General features: G+C 45.8%; 1 protein-coding gene across 3 annotated transcripts in view; it reads right to left on the reverse strand.

Annotated features, from left to right (window-relative positions):
* Window positions 1-24069, reverse strand: part of MAP2K5 (mitogen-activated protein kinase kinase 5) — a 192855-nt gene that overhangs the window by 12522 nt on the left and 156264 nt on the right. For all 3 annotated transcript variants that reach the window (XM_055002633.1, XM_055002632.1, XM_055002634.1), the window contains 2 exons: window positions 15745-15806; window positions 11358-11403 (listed from right to left, as the gene is read on the reverse strand). In XM_055002633.1, coding sequence (XP_054858608.1) covers window positions 11358-11403; window positions 15745-15806 — 108 coding nt within the window. The remainder of the gene's footprint in view (window positions 1-11357; window positions 11404-15744; window positions 15807-24069) is intronic.

The following is a 24069-nucleotide window of genomic DNA, read 5'->3' on the forward strand; positions in this document are numbered from 1 at the left end:
CTTACAAGTGTGTACTTTTTTCAGCTGCTCAGTTCCATGAGCTGATTCAAAAAACAATGGCCTGGCCCCCAGCCTTCGAGTGCTCGGACTAGAAAAGCTTGGCTTGGAAATTCCACCATAGGATTCTGTTTAACAGTTATATAACACTTAAGAATATAACTATCACTGCAATCCCTGTAGGTTATACACACGATATGGAAGAAAACTGAAGCAGCAAGTTTGGTTTTTTTAAAAGATGTGTTTAACTCCCAGGACCACACAATGATGTCACTTTGGGTCAGCTGGAACAAGGGGGGAGTTTTTTAAAGTTTGTATCACCCTTGGCGAAAATGGTCACATGGCTGGTGGCCCCACCCCCTGATCTCCAGACAGAGGGGAGTTTAGACTGCCCTCCATGCTGCAGCATGGAGGGCAATCTAGACTCCCCTCCGTCTGGAGATCAGGGGGCGGGGCCACCAGCCATGTGACCATTTTCAAGAGGTGCCGGAACTCCGTTCCACCGCCTTCCAGCTGAAAAAAAACCCTGCCGATAAAGGTATCCATGCTTTCAGCCTGAGATTGAAACAAGTGGGGAGGAGGAAAAACCTGGAGACTGAAACAAGTAGGGGGAAGGAAAAACTGGTAGATAAGATCCACTGCCTTTCCTTGCACTATACAAACTCAGTCCCTTTTTTGTCTCCTCCCCACCCCAACAAGAACCTCTGCCCACTATACTCAGAATTCCTGTACTCTGTTGTCATGTTTTTCAACTGTTAGTAGTAAGTCCTTGGGGCAGAATTGACCACAAGATCTCACACATGATGCTAAAACGTATCAACAGTTGTGTTATAGAGCAGAGATGTCTGCTTCATTCAATTATATGTCACTATTGGTTTACAGAAATAAAAAGGTGTTTAACATCTCAAACAGTACCAAGCAAGCAGACAAACTTTTGACGCAGCCAGTATCCTTTTTTCAAAGGCCCCCTCCAAAAGATGAAATCTAGGCTTGAATATTCTTTGCAGTGGAAATCTCAGAGACCTTGGAGAAGTAAAACTGCAGCTTCAAAAAAAATCATGTTTAATTTAAAAATTAGAAAGTGGAGCAGGCCATGAACGCGGAGCTTGATTGAAACAAAATTTAAATTCCTGTCAAGCCCATTTAAACACAGGGGCCTTCATAGCCAATTAGTTGCTCCGTGTGAATGCTGGATAAACTTAGGCCTGGCCACTGCCAGGAGAGAGCAAGCCCACTGTGAAGTGCTGGGAAGGAAAAAAATTAAGTAAAATCAGGAATGTATGAAATATTTATCCACCCGGTTTATCACGATGGGGTTTGCAAAGTGTAAACGAGACAAAAAACGATTCCTTGTTGCCCTCCAATCAATCTGCCCCAAATGGTTTGGGGCATCTGTTTCTGGTAAATTTTGTTTACTATGGCAGATTTTGCCTTAATTGTCGTTGTTTATCTCCCTCCGTCCCTGGGGCCCTAGTCTCCCGATAACTAATATTTAACACTCATTCCACATCTAAAGCTACTTGGAATCCTCAACAGGTTTCGGGGGCTCTTAAAATTATTGAAACTGTGGAGGCAGGGGACAGAATTGCTTTGTGAGGGGAGCATTTTCTTCTCCACAACCAGCTGGGCCCAATCACCACCAGGGAGAGAGACAACAAAGGTGCTAAAAGGCTCTTTCACAATGGTGGTTCTGCTGCTGCCGGGAATTCGGGGGTGGGGGGATAAAAAAGACCTTTGATGGAGGTGGGGGGGAGGAGAATCAAAACAAGAGGGTTATGGCAATCTAGCCAAAGAAAGTTACTGTTATAATGAAATGCTGTCAATCAGCATGAAAATCCAATTAAGAACCATTTGGCGTAAGGTTTCTTAAGTAGAAATAGGTCCTCTATTTAGACAAAATTTTGTCAGCTCCATAAATTAGAAAATGCTACGTTTTTCAAAAAATAAAAACGATTGTGAGCGCCTCTTACAAATCTTATGTATACACTCATGCACGTTTCCTACAGTATAAAAATGCTTCATATCTGCATTATCTTCCTTGTTCTTCGATAATAATAATAACAACATTCAATTTATATATTGTCCTTCAGGACAACTTAATGCGCACTCAGAGCGTTTTACGAAGTATGTCATTAATAACGCCCCAACAAAACACCCTGTTAGGTGGGTGGGGCTGAGAGAGCTCCAGAGAGCCGTGACTAGCCCAAGGGCACCCGGCTGACTTCAAGTGGAGGAGTGGGGAATCAAACCCGGCTCTCCAGATTAGAGTCCCACGCTCTTAACCACTACACCAAACTGTTGGAACTATGGACCTAACTTGTGTAACCGAGGCTCTGCCAGCCCAAGAAGTCTCCTGCAAGGAACCTAAAGTTCACTGAGGAAGTTTTAAAGGGACAGGGTTGTATATTCCTTGATTAAAACTTTTCTGTAGTTCTGACATTTTCTAGGAAGAAATCAAGAGCTTTGTTATGGAGAGGGAAAACACCACTCTCCTCTCCCCCACCTCATTTATTATCTGCAAGATCATCCTGTTCCCTTTGAAAGACTATTTTTATCTGTTTAGACAAACTGTTAAGGGACTCGCACACAAATGATGTTCATTTCAGTGGGTCTTGTGTGGGAGGAGCTCCCAGGGGATCATGTCCTAGATTAACAAGTAAATGTTGACTTATCTGCCTGCTGTAACATTTCATGATTTCTGGACCATTTGAACACAGCATTCTGTCCAGCACATGCCACATGGCAAATGATTGGCCAAACTGTGGCCTCACATAGCCAGACCAACTTTCGGCCTTCCACGAGTTTGCGGTGGGGGGAGCTAACTGCATCATATGCTAAAAATCCATCTGGCTACTCAACAGAGTTTGCCACGTGGCCCACTATGCGTGCTGAACAGATTGCGCAGCTCTGACCAGTTTTGGGTCACGTGGATTAGATCTTGTGGATCAGCCAAAAATGGTGCAATAGCAGGCTCTTTTCCTGCTCTCTGATGAAATTAACTTTGGTGGTGCATGTTTCCACCAGCACAGGTAAAAGCAGGCCTGAAGGTTATCAGCTGATTTATTGTCACATAATTTATTAGATGGAGGCTTTTGAAAATGGGATTTGAAGAGAGAAGTTGTGCTCTGATCAGGGGTGGAACCAGGGTTTCTGGCACCGGTGGCTGCCCCTACATGCGTGCATACCCTGGACTGCGTGATGTTGTCACTGCGTGATGATGTCATCATGCAGCAAGCCAGCCCCATTGGCTGGCGGGTGGCTGGGACGGTGCGCGGAGGATGCCTGCGGTCCTAGTCAGGCGTGGTGGGTGGCTGGGGAGGTTCTGCACGCTGTCCCGGATGTCTGCCATGCCTGGGGGCATGTTGGTGGCGGCGTGTTGGTGGCAGTGGCAGCATGGGGCTGGCCGGCTGCAGCAGCTGAGGGGCAGGCATGCCAGCTCCGTGGCGCGTGCCTCCACCTTGGCACCCCTTCCGGTGGCACCTCGGTGCCCACCTCACCGCCTCAATGGTGGCGCCGGACCTGGCTCTGATAGCAAGCACAGTGCTAAGCCACCTATACCTAGGCAGCAAGTGCCCCATCACAAAGGGCATTCAGGCTCTCTTCTGGTTTGGAGGAGGAAAAAAACAGAGTTGTGGCCTGTAGTCAGGAATGGGGTGATAATTTCAACCCCCTGCGTTGTGCCTTCTAGTTCTGCATTCTACTTCCTGCCTCATCAGTGCGGACAGAAAAAGGGAAGGTAAAGCAGTGGAGGCCGTGCTCTCTTAAGAGCATACCTTGCTGCCTCCAGTCACTTGATAAATTGGCTTCTGCAATCCAGAAAGAGTGCTGCATTCCATTAGTTTTTGCTCTCTCCTGTAATTATAGAACAGCGCTGAAGAGTTTGAAACCGTGACTTGCCAGCACTGCAAATATCGTAGATTTAGTCACCAGCTTTTGCGGTCACACAGTTTATGCAACTACAAACTTTTAATGGAAGACGGGGGAAACATTACATCCTTTCTCTGGTGGGCCACAAAACTGTAAGGACATCCCAGTGGTTTTAAAAGAAGATAATAGCATCTGGCTGGCATGGGATCCCACTCTCTAAAAATATTAAAGGGAAGAAGGAAAAAATGAATGTGCAGTTGGTTAGAAATATATGATCCAATAGTACACGTATCTAATCAAAGGCTATATTTGGGATGTATTTGATCAGTTTGTTCTTAGGGATAGCTACAATTTGTAACAATATTTTTAGTTTGTGTTAAAATTAATAACATTTTTAAAATCATGTAGTCGGGTACAGATTCAGCAATCTCTATTTTGTTCAAGTTTCATTTTATTATTTTGGCAGATTTTTTTAAGGTTGGTAACCAACAGGGAACACGGGTCTGGGCTCACTAGACTGGGCACACTGCCCCCCGGCAACGGGGATGTGTTCTTTACCCTCTCCTCAATTCAGACTGGATACAACTGGAGGATGATGTCTGCCTTCAGTGATGTAGGAAGCCAATCAGTTTGGGCAGACGAACTTAGATGTTTACTATGAGATCCCTGACTAACTAGGGTCATGTAAAGAAGAATGGCCTTTGAAAGTGTAACAGAAAAAAAAAGCCCTTGAGCAGCAGCAAACTGAGGGAAAAGTGGCCACAAACTGATGTTTGCAAGACAGGATTTTTTTTTCATGGACCTTTTCACCCCCCCCCTCGTTTCAAAATACCAGTTTTTGCATAACCAATTGTATCTGGTAGAAATTTGCCGAAGTGAAGCGATAGATTTTTTTTCCAACTTAAAGAGGCCCAAGTCCGCTCATGTTCCACCAATGCAGTGTATGTTTGGGGAGAATCATGTAGTGGTACCTCTCTGGCTTTCTTGTGCACCAGGAGGCAGACCGGAAGTCCTCCGCTTTTCCTTCCTTTGCTGCTCTGCTTGATAGGAGCAGAGAGAAAGGGATGCTTCTTCCTGGAGATGCAGCACCCCCTATGTAGGTGGGGCTGAGAGTGAACAAAGGAGAGGCAGAGAGCAGAAGGGACAGGTCTTTTCTCTTCCGAGTCTTGTCTGGCGCAGGGAGAGCGGGGTTATGTTTCTGTCCCACCAGGGACATAACCAGACAGATTTTTCTTTCTCCCACTTCAGTCTTTCTGAAGGGAGTGGAGGCAGTCAAGTTGTGGGAGAAACTTAAGAAGCACTCTAAGACACCCTATTAACTTTCCAGCAGTAGTACGCTCTTCGCTAGGAAGCCTGCCAAGGGAACACAAGACAGTCTAAAAAACTCAAGCCATGCAAAAGCCTGAAAAACGGGGCCATCTTCTTAAACAATTCTCATAAGCAGGCCGGCACTACCGGGAGATGATTTCCATGTTAGCCTGCTTGCTGGAGCTCTCTCTGCCACTGAACAGCGACAACAGATAATAACCATTAGTAAATCAAACTCCTTGGCAATATCCAGCTGTGCCTTGCGCATTTACATACAGATAGAATGGGTATATGTTTTTAATATGTATGCGATAACGCACTTTCCCCACAGCTGAAGTGTGTCTTACAAAAGGAGGAGGCGAATGGGAATGGTATTGCCATGAGATAATAAAGTGACCTAGATAAAGTATTAGCCGGCGATTGATCTCAAACATGGGAAGGCTGCCTCTCTCTGACCTGGTTACTTACTATGCATAGATTCTATTAAATAGAGCTTAGGAATTGAAAGCTTCGAGAAAACGGTGCCACTGAGGCTGAGATCGGCACTGTCTGGGTTGGAGTCCGCAGAAGCAGAACCTTGCATCTCATAAGAATCAGAGAGCATAGAGCCACACCTGAAAAACCAGGCCTGCCTCAGATAAAAGCGAGTCTACTGTAAGGCCAAAGCTGGGGCTTTTTTAAATGGAGGTGAAGAAGCCAAATGCTTCAGGTAAATAATTCTTCTTGCTTCAGGTAAATAATTCTTCTGCCTTGTTGTATTTTTCTGAGAACTTTGGTGCAGGTGTTCACAATATTGAAACCAAGAGGGGCTCTTTTTGTTTAATTCAATGACCTTCTGTATCCAGGGCTTTTTTTCAGCAGGAACGCAGCGGAACGGAGTTCCAGAATCTCTTGAAAACGGTCACATGGCTGGTGGCCCCGCCCCCTGATCTCCAGACAGAGGGGAGTTGAGATTGCCCTCTGCGCCACCGAGCAATCTATACTCCCCTCTGTCTTTAGATCAGGGGGCGGGGCCACCAGCCATGTGACCATTTTCTCTGAGGGCAGCGCACTGAGTTCCACCACCTCTTTTCCCAGAAAAAAGCCCTGTCTGTATCTACTTACGTACATAAACTAGTGTAAAAATGGATATCTTTTACTGGTTCCTCCATGGAGGATGCAACTTCCAAAGCATTATGGAATGCAACATGTACTGAGGTGTAGTCTGACTTGCAACATGGAAACCTGGGTCATATCCTCGTTCCACCATGAAACTCTCCGGCTAACTGTGGGCCAACTGCCAGCTGGGACGGTAAGCAAATAAAGCAGGGTAACGGTCACTATGCTGCACTATTTGGAGGAGGAGGAAGATACAAATGTGGTAAAATAATAAATGGTGGAATAGGCACCGGGATGTCTGCGTGAGTTCTGTGGAGGGTTGACTGGCATTTAGACTGCCTCAGACAAATGGATCAAGAGGGATGAATCTTTCTGTTTGTCATGCAGAAGGAGCAACACTTCATACTCTTCGAAAGCACCTTTGGATCCTTTGGTTTCACTTACATAGAAAGAGGCAATAGGTATGCAGAAGGTCCTAGGTTCAATCTCCAGCATCTCCATCTAAAAGTATCATGGGGTAGGTGATCTGAAAGACCTCTGCTTGAGGTTCTGGAGGGCTGCTGCTAGTCTGAGGAGACAATACTGACCTTGATGGACAATGGTCCGATTAAGTATAAGGGAGCTTCATATGTTCAACAGAACATGGCTCGAGGGAGAACTTTAGCATGTCAAAGATGCTTTCCCGTGAAAGCAGTGTTCTCCTCTCCTTCCCTCTCCCCTTTCTCTTCAGTGGGACTCAGGCAGGAGAACTTCCCAGAGCTCATTCCTGGTAGAAATGATGACTCTCATTTTGATGGGAGCTGCATCAGGAGTGGATTATGGAATACTGAAGTATAATTAGTTAAAATCCTGGTTTTTAAAAATCATTTAATAATTTAAGAATTTAACAGAGCAGGAACAAACTGGAGGCTCAGCTATCGTCATCTTTAATTATACTGAATTGCCTGTACAATGCCAATATTTGAGACAGCTCATATTGCCGAAGTGGGAAAGATGTATTTTACCTTCCACTCCATCACTACAGATGACTTACCAATGGCCCAGGGAGCTCCTTTTATCCAGAAAGCTTTCAAAAGTCAGAACCTGCTACTTGCTCCACCAGCCAGATCACACTTACTGCTTCTCTCCAACAAACCTGATGGCTGTGGGATTCACTGGAGGATAAGACTATTTGCCAAGATAGGTAACTGGAGAACCTCCACATTCAAAGACAGTATATCATCACATGCCAGAAGATGGGAACAAACAATAAAGGAAGGCCCATCACATTCATGCCCTATTTGTGAGTACCCAGAGACAATGGACTAGAAGGACATGGATCTGAACCAACTTCTTAAGTTCTGTCATTTGAGCTGCCTGCTGATATGAACCTGTCAACTTTTTAAAAGAAAAACTTTCTAAAATATTGGTATTTGGCCACAGAGCTTTTACATCTACAAACAGTTTCAAATATCATATACATCCACTTCAGGCACATTTTAAAATGTTAATAACTGAACTGCAACTGGTAAAATTTTCAGCACCGCAATTAGTGTGGGCACCTTAAGAGGCTATTCAACAGGTCTCTTGATGTGTGGGAAATCCCGCCCTGGTACCAAGCATAAAGGTCCTCCTTGCTTAACCTTCTCCTGTAGACATTTATTTCACTTTAGTCCTGCAAAAACAACCCACCTGGGGGGGGGGGTCTGACAAGCAGCTGCTGTGCTCTAGATTTCTGACATAGCTGGGAATCACTTGGCCATGCTATTCCGTAAACAGAGATAGCTGAGCCTTCCCTATACATTTCCTTAACTGGGGGAAAGAGGGCTTGAGTAGTAAACGTGAACGGCTGCTTCAATAGCAATCAGAATTTGTTTAGTTCATTTGTAACCTGCCTTTCTCCCCCATGAGGATCCAAAGCAGCTTACCTCTTTCTTCTCTCCTTCATTTTATCCTCATAACAATCCTGATAGGTAGGTTATACTGAGGGTGTGTGACTCAGCAAGCTTCCAGGGCAGAACAGGGAGTAAAACCCGGGTCTCCCGGATCCTAATCTGACTCTCTAACCACCACACCACACTGGTTCTCAGTCTGAGGTCCGGAATAGAAGCAGGGCTGCTGTGCTACACAAGATGCTAGGGACATCTGAATTGGCTCCACTGGGACAACCTATGTATCTGGTACTGCTCATACAGCTAATCTACTGGGACAAGAGGGCTGTGGACCAGCAACACCTCCTCTTCTTCTGGTCTTGGGGCTACGGCATCAGCTGTCCCCCTCCATAGCCACTGGAACCTTCTAGTACCAAGTGGGCGAGGAAGCAATTGGGTTAGACGTCCAAGAAAAGCAACAGGGGAGAGAAACACATGAAATCTTTTTTTAAAGGTCTCTTTTTGAAGCAGTCATGCTTTTTTTAATTATTAAAGGGGGAAAAGAAAGATCCTGTCTTATGAGAAGCATCAGCCACCTTAGGGCAGGTAGTTGGAAAGATATATAACTCTTTGTCGCTGTTCCTCTCGGCATTCACCCCTTGGCCTCCGTCTTTATGACTTTACACCCTGGAGTGGTGTTATAGCTTCCAAATGCACACATATATACCGAGGGTTGGAAGTGCGCGCTGCAGATGTTTTATTTATGAGTGGCAGGCCTATTGCATCACGGAAAACATGCATTTACAAAGAGATACAGGTTTTATGAAACCCCATTCTGTTGGTTTAATAGTCAAGCTACCCAGCCATAGAATAATAACAACGCAGAAGGTAAATGCATCTTCCTCTCTAGAACCTGTTCCAAGTTCTCTCAGATGTGACTAAGTGCAGCAACCTTCCAACCATCAAAAGTTAATAAAAAAAGGTGGCAAATTAAGGCAGCCTCAACCCTCACTACCCGAAACAGAGAATGGACGGGCATGAAGAAAGTTTCCCCTCAAAGAACCAGGCAATTGCTTAAAGCGCTCTCTTTGGCATCAACTGAAATTGTGTGTTTCCATATTTAGATCCACATTCAAGCCTTTCGTGAATGGCCAAATACAGAGAGGAGGGAGACCGAGGCTGCAGATCCCGGAGAAGCCCAATGCAAGGTTTTTTTCTTGGGAACAGCGGGCCTCCTCCTTCCACCTCACCCGCTCTGCTGTACTGCCACCTGCTTGTGAAAGTCCTTCAGGTACAAAAGCAGTTTGCAGTTCAGCAGGAGCGGAGAGGGAAGCAAGGGCAAGCTGGGAAGGAAAGACTGCTCTGACAAGGGCCCCTCCCCTCAAAGGAAGGAGGTAAGGAGGGGGGGGCCAGTTAGCCCTGCTAGCTCCAGCAGCTTTGCCAGGCCTAGGAGTGGCCACCTGCATGCCGTGCATTCATATGTGGCTTGCCTTGACTGGCAGCCGCCTTCTCTGGGCAGCGAGTGGCCGTTTTACTTTTGGTTGGGTTGGCCCAAGTGAGGGGGGGGCAGGCCATCAGTCCATCAGGAAATTTCCTGCTGGCGATAATGACCTGTCTGCCCCCAGATGGGAGAAGTAGCCGATGTGTGAGAAACCGTCAGCCAAAAGCATCCTAGCAGACCAGGCCTAAGTACACAGAATTCTTTGACCCTTGGCCTCTGTTTCTTTATTTCTGGGGAACTCATAATCCATCATATCTCTCAGTCTTCGTTTCACCTGGGTAAAGAAAAAAAAAACTAAACTCACCTTCCACCTTTTGCTAGAGAAGAAAGTAATGCCTGGGAAAACGCATGTGGATTGTAGTGTTAAAAATAATAATTATTAGTGTTAAAAATAATAATAATTAATGTGGTTAGAAACAAAGGGCCACTTGTAAAAAAACTCAGTTGCTTAGCTGTAGCTGAGGTTCTTTGAGTGGTTGTTGGGGCAGTCAACATGACTGACATTTCTGCGCCCATACAGGACACTCCCTGGAATGTTCTAGAACTAAGTTTGTAAATTTTTGGCAGCCAGCTGCAAGTACATTGAAGTGGGACGAGCAGTGGAGCCACATCTTTCCACCCAGTTCTTCCCCAGAGCAACATAACAGGCAGAAATATACTCCACTGTGATGAAGGAAGGCTGCTTGCATGGCTGCACAGGTGACTACTCAAAGAACCACCGGTAAGCAAGCAGTTCTTTTTTGTGATCTCTGGGCAGGCACTACTGGGAGATGAACAATACTGGAAGTAGGAACAGGTGAGATCAAGAGACGAGGGATTCAGTTCTGACCTGTCGAAACTCCAGCCTGGGCATCTGGGGTGTAGTGTTTTACAGGGCTGCACGCTGTGCTCGGAAAAACTCACAAAAGTTCCTGATCATGCAATTGCTGTGACAGTTACAGCAGTTTTAACTGACCTCTACAAGAGGCAGGGCTTTTTTTCAGCTGGAACGCAGTGGAAGGGAGTTCTGGAACCTCTTGAAAATGGTCATATGGCTGGTGGCCCCGCCCCGATTTCCAGACAGAGGGGAGTTTAGATTGCCCTCCGCGCCATGTCGCGGAGGACAATCTAAACTCCCCTCTGTCTGGAGATCAGGGGGCAGGGCCACCAGCCATGTGACCATTTTCTCCGAGGGCAACCCACTGAGTTCCACCACCTCTTTTCCCAGAAAAAAAGCCCTGACAAGAGGTAAGGCAGCACCCAGTGACTGCCTACACAGGGGGCCACAAAGCGGAACAAAAACATTTTTGCTCATAGCCTCTGCAAGGCGGATTCCATCTCCCGCCTAATGTGAAAGTCTTGCCAAAACCTGAAGGACAATTTTGTCGTAAGAGGATTTTACCAACAAGTGTCGTAAACGCAGACACCAAGTTCGTTGAAACGGCTGCAAAGGTCAATAAAGTTCAGGTGCCATCAGAACAATTTCTAATACTCCGAGCCAGACCCTAGTATGAGACCGGAGTGAATGCCAGGGATTCCCCTCCCCCCCATTAAAATCTTCACGAAACAGAGCGAACCGTGACAGCGGAAGGAGGGAAGAAGTTATTTGCGTGTCTTGCTAGCATCTGCTGCTTGTCAGAGCTGGAAGCAAAATTTAGATTTAATGTTTGTCAACTTGTAAGGAAAACACAACCAACAAACTTTCGCATGTAATAAATTAGCAAAGTTTTATTGTTTGCATCTCAAGGAGGACTCACCATTAACTCCTCTGGAGCCGGTCTTTCCTTTGGTTGCTTTCTCATACTGGATATATAAAAAAAGAAAGAGATGCTGTATTAAAAAACCAACTATTTTCTTCATTCACTTAAAATGCAGAAGGTTTTTTTTTTTTAAATCACCAATAGTGGCCAACCAGTAATTTAAAAAATGGTTGTGTGTATACAGGGGTCATTTTGTAGAAAAAGAGCTGGAGGAACACATTAGCATAACTCATGAGCATATGCCACACCCCCTTGCCATCACCAGAAATGGGTCATTAGCATAACTGATTTGCATATGCCACACACCCTGACATCACCTATCTTGGCTCTTTTGGACCCAATCCTGGCCATTCAGGGCCGAAATTGGGCCCAAAATGGCAAAAAGGGGCTGAAAATGGCTGAAAAGGGGCCCAAAATGGTCAGGATCGGGCCACTGCTGAGTGGGAGAGTGATCCACCACCCGTCAGAGGCCCGATCCAGGCCATTTCGGCCCCAATTCAGGCCAAAACGGGCCCAAAATGGCCAAGAGTCAGGTGGGCGGGACTACCTGACATGTGACCTCTTTGGGGAACTGCTGGAACTGCGTTCCTGTGCGTTTCCCCTCGAAATGAGCCCTGTGTGTATAAAACATGAAGGATGGGTCTCACCCTCCGGTCCCAAGATGTCTGGGAGAAAGATGAGTGTATAAGTATTTTAAATAAATAAACAAACCATTGCTATTTTTCTTCTGCTTCAAAGCTTGTGCCACAAAGAAGTGATGACGCCATGTCTCCTCTTGTCCACACTGCTTGCTTTGGGTTACTTCCCACACTGCATGTACACTCAGGATGTTTTGAATGCACACATAAAAAATGTGCATCTGGTGGGTATCTCTCTCTCTCTCTCTCTCTCTCTCTCTTTCTCATATGCAACCCTTAAGGACTCTTGATTAGTGCCAACTCACTGCTGAATCTACTTGTCAGGGTGGCTTCTGAGTAATACAGAGAACGAACCTCTAAGAGCTCAATTGCAAATTATGTTCTGTCATTCATTTCCCATTTTTTCCCTCTTATGAGACTGACCCTGCCTGCAAGAGCTAGGCATCCTGCGAACTCACAGTTGCATCCTGTGAGCTCCAGGAGGAACATTTTAGTTTTCCTGATTAAGGAAGCTACACCAATCAAAGGTACATGGGTTCCATCCCTCCCATATGACAATGCTTACTATGGGAAGTATTTAAGGTCTCAAGTTTTCAAACACATTGTAATCCTTCCGACGTGCCTATAAAGATAGGACAGTGTTAAATCTATCCTCGACCGCAAATGAGAGGCTTAAGATAAGAGAACAGGAGCCTAAGACAAGAGCCACAGGCTCACAACTCACACTTTTAACCCTCATTTGGCTTGCTGAAATAACACCCCCCACAGACCCTTGTCACAAATTCCTGAGGAACAGCCACGTTAGATGCTTGTAGGCAGAACAAGAGTGGTCGGTAGCACTCTAAACACGGAAACGTTTACAGTGGCACAAACTCCTGCAAGGCAGAGCCCACTTCTTCAGGTGCACGAAGTATCAAACTCAGTTGGTAGATTTTTATACACACACACGGCACGAACAGGAGGATGGAGGCGGGTTGTGGCCAACAGGCCATGAGGCCCATCATAAACAGGCCGTTGGTTCAGAGCACACACAAACACAGATTTGGTCAGAAGAGCAAACAATCCACTCCCAATGGCTGGGAAATTGGGAGACTGAGATGAATAGAAGGACAATTACTTTCTGCAGTGAAATAGACAGTGGTTCCCAGTCTCTGCCGAGCCAGAGAGTGTCAAATCCACATCTGGATTCAAGCTCAGTAGCTTCTGGCTGGAGTTCCCCTTCAAACAGTGTTTTGCCACCCACGGAGTCTGTTCTTGAATGCTCAGGATGCAATGGTCCCCCACTGATGGCTGAAATGAGCCCATTTATTGACTTGCGCGGAGACTGTGTCCCTAATCATGTTTGAGCGTGCAGATGAGGCCTTGATGGCCCAGCGGATGCTGTTGGACCTGTGATTGTGTCCTTTGGTGGAGCCAGAAGCAGGGCTGGCACCAGGGTCTCTTGCAGAGCCCAGTCCTTGGGTTCCTGCCTCTATGGATGGTTCATTATGGCTAGTGAGTAGTGGCGTCAGGAACGGCCCACTGCTGCGGAGCGCCCCATGTTTGCTCCGCTACTCATGCTCCCAGCAGCACACACTGCCCAGTGCCACCGGGAAAGTGTTGTGGGCAGTGCAGGTAGCTGGGAGCATGGGGGTGGGTGGGAGGTCTCGCAAGCACACAGGGGAAGGATACACAGGCAAGTGGGAGGGAAGGAAGGTGTGAGCAGGGGTCTGGTGGTAGACGGAGGAGAGGGGGCCTGCTCTGCCCCAAGACATCTCCTTTCAAACCTGGAGCCAGCCCAGGCTCAGACAGACCCGCCCATCTTTGCTTACAGTGAGACAGTGTAATCTGAATTGTGCCACTCATGGATTAGATTCCACTTGCCAACAAATCAAGAGTTTGCAGAACACACCATCCCCTGAAAAGAGCTATGGCTGTACAGGACAAGAAGTCGCACCGTATGCGTTCTACCGGGTGCCAATGCTGCGCAAGCTCTGACTTCAATCAGAAATGACGGCATGGTGGCAGCAGCGGGAGCGCCCAGTGGATCGCTCCCCTAATAACCATGCATGGCCCCAACTGAGGGCTGCATTCTTGCAAGCCATTCAAAGCCGCCTTGGCAACACTCTTAATCTGACATTCCAAAGTAGCTGGATCTCATGGGAGAACAAGGCTATTATCTGCTATCATTCACGCTTCAGCCTGACATCTGTGGACATTTCTATAGAGGTTAGCCCTCCTACTGCCTCAATTAAAAAAATATAAAAACGATACGCTCTCCGATTAATCTCTGGGCAGAGACAGAAAGGTGCTGTCCCCTGCACCTCTGTTTTCAAGAGCAGGATAGATCACCAACAATTATGACTGTGACGTAAAAACTTTATCTAGCCAAAACTGGATCAGCCTTATAATAAACATGAACCTTTGTATTTATTATTTCAATTAACTGGAAAGTCACACTGTTAATTCTTTTATCAGAACACCACCCTTTGGGACATTGCCAGGAAAGGCTCTGTCATATTTTCTTTCGTCTGCATCATCTTAGCTTATCCAAATGATTCACCCTCTTAGATAACAATCCTAGGTGATCTTCTCAGAAGTAGATTCTGTTGACATCAATACAAACTTTTGCGCGCGCGCGCGTGTGCGCGCACACACACACACACACTGCAAATGTGGCATTTTCTGGGTGACAAGTGTTGATTGTGCACATCTATATATTTTAACGTTATCCTATCTGCACTATAGATAATCCAATCCTGCGGGGCACTGAGCATTCTTCCTCTTTACCAATTTTGAGAAAGAAAATGTTTCTAGCTTTCCCTTACAAAGGATCAGATCTTAGTTTGACTAAAAAGTGAAAGGATTGGACAGGCGTAAACTGATGTTCTTCCAATTATAACACAGCACCTCCTGCCCGCTATGCTAAATTATATCCACTGAGAAATTTGATCCAAATGTTTGTTTTGACAAAAAGAAGGATGGAAATCACTCTCTAGCCTTAATAAAGTTTTATCTTTCTCTCCTTGATCACTTTAGTGCCTGCTTATTAGCTTTTAATATAAATGAGGCATTAAAATACCTTCTTTCCTGTTCATTACAATCGCTTGCGTACAGATCTTTAAGCTTTTGGTGCTCAGGAGAGATCTTTTTTAAAAATAAATTCCTTTATTCCCCCAGTTAATTGAAGTGGTCTATTGAGCGAGGTGGCTGGTCTGGAAGGAACCAAACATGCCCTATGGTACAGTTTGAAATAACGATCCCACCATCAGGAAAACTCCTCTCAAAGAAGAGCTTCATAAAACCAGTTCTAAATGAAAAGCTGACAAATCAATCAAGTGCACAGTTTAGCCCATGTTAAAAGGAGAGACAGGGTTTAAAAATAAATAATATTAAAATGCTTGAATAATGGCTATAAATGTGATTATCTGTCATTCTTCTTCAAGCTATTTAAAATACAACAATAACAAAACAGAACCACACACAGCCAAATTCCTAGAGAATACACCCGGATCCCCAATCATTTATTAAACAAGGGAGGGGGGTAAAAATTCCCCCTCTGAAGTACTTTTATGACCCTTTGTGTAAATAACGTTTACATAATTTAAACAGTTTGCTCAGCTTTGCTGGCCCAGCTGCCCAAGGCCTCCGAGTCCCTGGCGTCTCTGGAAGGATGCAGAGGAAGCCATAAGGTCCTGTGGTACTGTGGAGTTAATGGCATGTATCATTTACATCGAGGGCACGGCACATTTGCAAACGAAGCTTACCATTGAGTGATGAAGTGTACAAACGGCTCGGAGAACTCCCCAACCGGAAGGACAGGCGATTCCTGCAATTGGGTTTGGATTGGGGAGAGGAGAAAGGCGGGGGGGCAGGTGGAGGGGGAGAAATAGAGGAGGAGACAAAAAAATCAGAAAGTGTGAGTTTCATTTGTTAATTGTGTAGCTGCTTCTAGATGGAAAACAAGTCATGAGGCTGATTTCAAAAACAGGCGCGCAGGAGGGAGGGGGACCCCAGAAATGGAAAGGGACGAAGTCTCAGGAACGTGTTAGGAATCCTGAATTTAGAAGTAATGAGTGTTATCCAATGGGTAAAAACATGTGGAAAAAAGACCAAGGGGAGGTAAAAAAGGGACAAAGATAGCCACAGGGCAGAAAAGAAGGTAGGGAGAGTGTAAATGAGAAATTAATGATTATTTAAGTAACACCCAAATGGTCTTGTAATTAACAAAGAGCCGGGAAATTATTCTTGTGCTGACCTTTGCTTCCTGCATCATAGTTGCTATTTATTTACACTTAGCAATCCCAAATCTTGTTAGATTTAAGGGGGAGAGGTGGGATTGGGGAGGGGGGGCTGGAAAGAGAATTGCAAAACATTCGAAAATTGTGAGTTGAGTCCAATTAACAAAACAAATCCATCAGAACAAAAAAGCTGCAAATACGTTTTAAGAATGCAAGAAACAGTCTGATTAATCAGGGAGGAACATTTCATCTGCAAAAGAGGAATTTGCGAATTGAGGACCTTCACTCCCCCTGAGTACCTCCCCCCCAAAGAATGACAGAGAGATTTGCCAGTGTTTATAGTGTAACTGCTCAGGATGTAATGAAATTGCACTGCGGAGTACTTTAACAGTCATCTCATTAGACCTACAGTTGGAACAAGAGAGCCACATAAAACAGGAGTCAGCTGCAAATGACTCTCTTCTCATCTATTCTCATTTGCTATTAAAAATACCTTTCGGCGGCTTTTGCTACCGTTTCTCTCCCTCCCCCATTTGTGTGTCCCCCCCCCATCCCTGAGTGCTTTGCAAAGTATGATGCATGCACCTATTTAAATTAACAAAGGAATGACTTATTTTAATCTTGTAGTGCTTTGGAGCGCTTTGGCCATTTGCAAGAGTCATACATCATCACATACAACCTTCCAGTGCTGCAGGCAAGAAACTCAGAGCGTGCAGCATTTGGTGGGAGCCAAACAATTTCTCTCGCACACAACTGTGTCAAATGCATGTGCGCTGTTCATTACGGAGGGTTGTGAGGGAAATAGCTTTGATGTGGGGGGGGAGTTTTTTTTAAAGAAAGAGGAGATGATGTTGATGATGATGATGATGATGATGATGATGAAAGCACCTCTGCAATACCCGTGCGTGTGTCATTATCAATGGCGGCAGGAAGATGCGGCCGCCGAGCTGCTGACGTGATTAGTAAATATACATATAATTGCAGCAGCCAATTATCAGAAAAATGAGAGTGGTAATTACAAGACAGAAAATTAACTAGAACTCTTATTAAGGCTTTGTTTCCAATTCAAACAATCGGAAATTGCAGCAAAATACAATTAAATCAAAAGTAACTGAAGAGGAAACAGCGACAGTATTGTGAGGCTCGCATTTGACGCACAGTTTGTGAATTCTCCTATGTAGGGAGGACTGCTTTGAACTAACACAGCTCAACGAGCAGAGGAGGAAGACACCACCGTTCTGCAGCTTGCCTACAAAAGGCTACAACAGAAGGAGCCTTCGATATACAACTGCCACTTCTTAGATAATAATCGAAGTCCTTCCCATAAGTTATCCAGGTAAAAGCCATATACGGCATGGCTGTCAGGACACTAGCCCAGAGCAGGTCTAGAACTGGCACCTTGAGGATGTCGCCCGAGCAAGTTCTGGTTGCAGCCCAAAGGAGGGACCCGCAAGACCAAACAGACAGCCACAAAGCTTCTGTATCCCAACTGGACAAAGTGAGTCAGCTGATACTCCCTGACCACTATCAATTAGAGAGCCGGGCCTGGACTGTATTGAAGCCGTTCTGGACACCGAAGACCATACTCGCTTCACCCCACCCTCACCTTCGCGGGAACTGTCTGAGATGGGCTGTGCATTTCAACCCCATTGGTTTTGCCAAAGGCCCCCTTATATTTGAACTGGGGATTTCACCGCCGTGGAGGAAACATGGGACATACAAAAGGTTTAATTTAAAAAATGCATCAGGAATGCCGCAGCAGTTTTTCCAAAGCTCCCTGCCACACACAGAGTTCTCCAAAAGTATCACTGCTTCCTTTTGATTCCCCCCTTCCTTTTAAAGAGATGGGAGGGCAGAGCCCAGAGGCAGCCCCCAGTCCTGCACCAATGGAAAAAGATTCAAACCAAACTGATTTGTAAACACACAGCCTAAGCACAGTAAAGGGTAAGGGGGGGTGTCTGTGTTTTGAGTGATGCCTTTGCCTGGTGAATAATGAACAGTTCAGGGAGGTCAACCCATTACAACAGAAGCTGTTTAATTATTAATTATGCACAATCTATGAGCAAAAGGACAAGTTCAGAATGTTTAATATGTGGGAAACTCCAACCAGGCCCTCGCTTGGCATTTTGCGATTAGCATTTGTCAGCAAGGTGCTCGAGCGGAACCGGAAAAGCAGAAGCAGAGAAGATTATCTGAGCAAGGGGGGAAGACAGGAAGAGTGACAGCTTTCCAAGTCCATCCCCGGTATTCCACCTGTGGAAGTGGAGAGCCCGCCAGGGTAAAGAGTTGATCCATTTGACCAAAGTTCATGGGAAGCAGGAGTCAAGTAGTCACCTGGTGGTGTTGGTAGTAGCATTATCGGGGTACTCCTAAATCCCTTGGAATGCTGCAGCAGCTGGGCTTGATCCACAAGTAATTCTCCAGAAACTCAGGATTTTGGTCCAGTGGTATCTTAGAGACCAACAAGACTTTCAGAGGTGTCAGGTGTCTGAAGAAAGGAGCTCTGACTCTTGAAAGCTTACACCAAGGTTCTCCAACGTGGTGCCCACGGGCACAATTGTACTCACCTACACCTTTTCTGGAGCCCGCCAAGTGCTTTTAGAAAGTGGGTGGGGATTTTATAAAGCATGGCTTCTGACTGGCCACTGGAGTACTGATTGGCTGTGCAGATTTTTAAAAAGACTGCTTTGGCAGAAAATGCTTCCACAGCACAAAGTTCTTCACTGTGGGACTGAAGGTAAGCTGTAGCAGTCATTTTGTGGCTGGCGCCATCTCCCACAGCACACGTTTTGTGGCAGCCATACTGTTGCTGCACCCACTAAACTGTGTCAGGATTCCAAATGGACCCACAGGCTCAAAAAGGTTGGGGATCCCTGGCTTACTTCCTGAAAATCTTGTTGATCTCTATGGTGCCACTGGACTAAAATCCTGCTATTCTACTGCAGACCAACACGGCTTACCCATCTAACTATCCAGAAACAATTTTTATTTTTATTTTATTTTTTTACTTCACTCCTACTCTGCCTTTTCCTCAATGGGCACCCAAGGCAGCTGTTCTCCTCTCCTCCCACAACCCTGTGAGTTAAGTTAGGTGGAGAGTGTAGGGCTGGCTGAAAGTCATGCACCTAAACTTCCACGGCAGAGTCGGGATTCAAATCGGAGTATCACAGATCTTCATCCAACTCTCTAACAACTACACCACACTGGTTCTTTTGAACGTAAAGGTAAAGGTAGTCCTTTACCCCTGTGCAAGCACCAAGTCATTACTGACCCATGGGGGGTGGGGGACGTTGCATCATGACATTTTCTTGGCAGACTTTTTACGGAGTGGTTTGCCTCTGCCTTCCCCAGGCATCTACACTTTATCCCTAGGAAACTGGGTACTCGTTTTACCGACCTCGGAAGGATGGAAGGCTGAGTCATCCTTGAGCCAGCTACCTGAACCCAGCTTCCGCCAGGATCAAACTCAGGTCGTGAGCAGAGCTTGGGCTGCAGTACTGCATCTTACCACTCTGCGCCACGGGGCTCTTTCTTTTGAGTGTACAAATACATACATTTCTCCATATCCATGACCTGCATTTTCCAGTCTGTAATATATAAGCCATTAATTTAAAACTCGCAGGAAGATGCAGGGATCCTGACAGATATTCCATTTATTTATTAGTTCACTCAATTGATACAGAACAGGTCAAATACTTCACGATGGTCTCGCAGCCATTCCCCCACGCCCACAGCAAAGCATTTTCTAGAATCTATTGAGAAACAATAGAAGAGTGTCGTTAACACTATATGTCGCTAACACTATATGCTTGTTGGGAAGGCACAGATCTTGAAAGACATTGTACTCCTCACTTTTGATGGAGTTCATCTGACCCTTGCAGATTCGGTTAAGAGCCTAGGGGTTATACTGGATCCAGCGCTACTACTAGAAAAACAAGTTAAGGCAGCTGCAAAAAAAATGCTTAGTACAATCTCACTCTAGCCTGGAAGATGGCTTCTTACCTTGACATGGCTGACCTGCCACCTGGATCCATGCTATGGTAACATCAAAACTTGACTATTGTAATGCACTATACATTGGTCTCCCATCTAAGTTAACTAGGAGGCTCCAATTCGTGCAAAAGGCTGCAGCTCAACTGTTAGCAAGAGCGAGCAGGAGCATGAACATCACTCTTATCCTACAGTCACTCCATTAGCTACCTATCAGTTACCGTGCTCAATTCAAGGTATTGGGTTATTACATACAAAGCTCTTCATGGCCTTCGCCCAGCATACCTATGGGACCGCCTCCCTCCCTATGTCCCTCCACGGCGGCATCGCTTATCTGAACAGGGTCTCTTGCAGGTGCCAGCCTGCACATGGGCGAAATCAACAGCAGCCCACACATGGACTTTCTCTGTGGTGGCCCCTACCCTGTGGAACGGCCTGCCTGAGGAGGTCAAGAGAGCCCCCACTCTCCTGGCTTTCCACAAACGATACAAAACCACATTATTCAAAAAGTTTTTTACTTTACTTTACTTACTCAGATAGGAGGGAAGAATTGTAGGGAGGAGGTCTCAGATGCTTCGCTAATGAGTTAGGGACCACAGATTTCACCACTATGTTGCCTTGCGTATTATCTGTTGCTTTGAATATGTACTCCTATGTACTACCTGCGCTTCATGTTATCTAATGTCAGTCCTAGAACTGATTATGTTCTGTTCCAGCAATTCTTCAACTCTGTATTGGATCCTTGCTAATGTGATGTCTTTGTAAAATCCTATGCCATTGTTTATGGAAATGTCCTTGACACTGTATGGAAATGTCCTTGATACTGACTGTACTAATCTTACACTATGTAATCCGCCTTGAGTCTCAGTGAGAAAGGCAGACTATAAATGATACAAATAAATAAACAAATAAATGTAAGACCTACAGTAAGGGTTCAACCCCAGGGCCAAATCCAGCACCCTCCCAGTTGCCAAAGCAGAGGCAAGAGAAGGGTATAGAGAGAATGGCGGCAGCAAAGGGCTTTGAAAGATAAGAATGGAAGCACAGTCATGCTGGATCAGACAAATGCCCTTCTTGTCTAGCACTCTGTTCCACAAGATGACTAACTAGATGCTGCTCAAACGTTTACAAGTGGGGCATGGAATCCAAAGCCTCTTACTGTTGTCCCCGCCTAGCACTGGTATTCAGAATGTAATTTCCTCTGACTGGGGAGGTTCCATTTAGCCATCACGGATGACAGCCATTGATGCACCTTGTTCTTTGGGGGGTGGGGTGGGCAAGGCCATCTACCCGTCTCTTTCTACTCTCTATTCTTCACTTCCTTCAGTAAAGCCTGTTACTGACAAAGGACTTTCGAAATCCTATCATTAGTGGGTGGGTACCAGCTAGCAAGCACTCTGATACCATCTCCATTCATGCACTGGGAGCCCTGCTAAGACAGCATTAAGAGATTTTACCGCTTCCTCTCTTCGGGAAGGATTCTGCCTGTACTTGGGGCTCATTCCACAATAACATGCCTGCTGTAAGAACCCTGTGCAAATGCAGAGAATCCTGGGTCACGTTCGAGGCCCACAGTCAGTTCATGCCAAGAACTGGCCAGATCTCACCTGTTGCTCATGCCAACCAAGAGGGTGGGCTTGCCACGCTGGAGATTCTTCTATACCTGCTCAGCATGGCGCGCACACTCCCTTCCCAGGAGGCCCGCCTGCTATGACTGAATTTCTAATCGAGAAGATTAGTATTAAAAATATTACAGATGATTGGGGAACTCCAGGTAAGCTTTGTGCTGAAACTATTTACAATCGCTGGGCTATTATTTTAACAGTGACTGATGCAGCCTTCTCTATCACCAGAGAATCCCATTTTTTGTCAGTTTTTTGTTCTTGCTGCAGAAAGTACAGCGGTGTTTTGCACAGTTCCTCTCTCGCAGCTTTAAATAGCGACGGCACAGTGGCATGAAGCGCCATCAGCACCTGACTCCACCGGAGGGACTTTGCTGGAAAAACTGAACCCATTTATTGTTCCCTTGCACCCCTCTGTAAAAGCCCCATGCATTCTTATTGCTTTCTTCATAAAATACCGCCGCAAATAATCAAGCATGACCGTTGACACCCGCAAGATTGAGTTTTTAGGAACCATTAAATGAGTTTGGCCTCTTGGGAAGGTTTGTTTCTCAGGTTGGTCTAAAGGTAATTATTCAGCTATTCCTACCTGTAGTTTTACCTTGTCCCCATATAGCCTTTGAATCATGCACATGGGTAAGGTCACAATTTCTGGCTCCAGTAAAGAGAACAGCAGAAAACATTTGGGGCAGGGCAGAAGCAATGATGGATAGATACATTCTGACACTTGACTCTCTTCCGTACATATACATTTAACAGCAGAGAGATGGAAATGTATACCGTACTCTGTCTTACACTCCCCCCCCTATAAAAACAAGTTAATGTTATTTTTGAAAATGCACCCTCCACATGGCAAAGTGGTGATTTTAACTTGCAATAGAAACAAGCCCAGGGAACAACAGTTACGTCAGTCTAATCCAGTATAACAGGCAGCAATCTTGAGACAGCCTATAGTTTTGTTGTCCACATCAGATCACTTTTGCTTCTAGATAATTTGCCGTAAAGGTATCACGTTTCAGTTTTTATCACTTACAGGACAACTCAGATGGCTTGTCAGAAGGCAAAGCTTCACCGTTACACAAAAGAAACGCACTTGCCTTCGAGAGTGGGTAGACTGCAAAGCACCAGTCAAGATCAAACGGAGACTGCAAGGTCTCCTGCCCTTTACATCACATGCAACCCAGACTAGAGATTTCCTCTCTAGGAAAAACATCACTGCTAAGGGTGACATAGACAGAAGAACTGACAAAAGGAGTGACAGCAAGGCACAGCGCTGAAGCTGTCCCCCTGCTCTGCCCTAGGAGACACCACTGGTTGCCCTGCCACTCCCCCCCCTGCCCGACCCACAGGCCCTTTGGATGGCAGGACTCTCATGCAAACGCCCAATTTGTCTGTTCCATCTCCACTCGGGTGGTCCAGGAGAGCACTCAGATGTTCCTAAATTACGGCTTAATGTTATTGCTGCTGTACCAAGTTGGGAAATATGCACCTATCACAGGCGCCAGGCCCAAAGAGCTGCAGGCTGAAAAAGAGGGGAGCAGTTGCTCCCCCACCCTGTGAGTTTAAGGACCTTCCCAGTCCTTTGCTACTCTCATGAAGTTGCCACAGAAGGGAAGCATTTGGCCTGAGATCATCAGTCTTAGAACACTAAACACTTCTAATAGCTAATGCTCGTGTTATCGCGAAGGCACTGAAAACAACAGCAGCTGCACCATAGCGGAGAGCAAACAGACCTTCTCTCATGAGGTCCTTATTTAGAAAGAGACATACACATTAGCACAATAAGTGGGGACTATTATTCTCCCCCAACAGGGCTGCATCTTAAAAAGAGCCAAGGGAGGGGAGCAGAAAGAGAATGAAGCAGGCGAGGGGGGTGGGCATAACAAAACAAGGCAGCTATCAAGCCAACATGCAAGGGAAAACGGTAGGGCACCCACCAGGGCCTGGCGAGAAACGGAAATCATCTTCTGCAGATAGCAGGGAATTGAAGAAACAGCATGGCGTTCATTACACCATTCTGCACAGAATGGCGCTCAGAAGCAGGTGGCACTCCTTAGAACTCATCCGCTCTCTTTCTTTTAAAAACAACAAGCTTATAGTCCTCATGGATGGGGAGAAAAACTTAAAATTTGTCTGACCTGCTGCTCAAGTTTTTATCTCTAGGCTGTCAGTATTTAAATAACGATCAAAGTTGACATTTCTCCCACTAGACATGCTCCAGGACAGCGTGCCTGTGCAG

The sequence above is a fragment of the Eublepharis macularius genome, chromosome 18 (genome assembly GCF_028583425.1).
Source record: "Eublepharis macularius isolate TG4126 chromosome 18, MPM_Emac_v1.0, whole genome shotgun sequence".
NCBI lineage: Eukaryota > Metazoa > Chordata > Lepidosauria > Squamata > Eublepharidae > Eublepharis > Eublepharis macularius.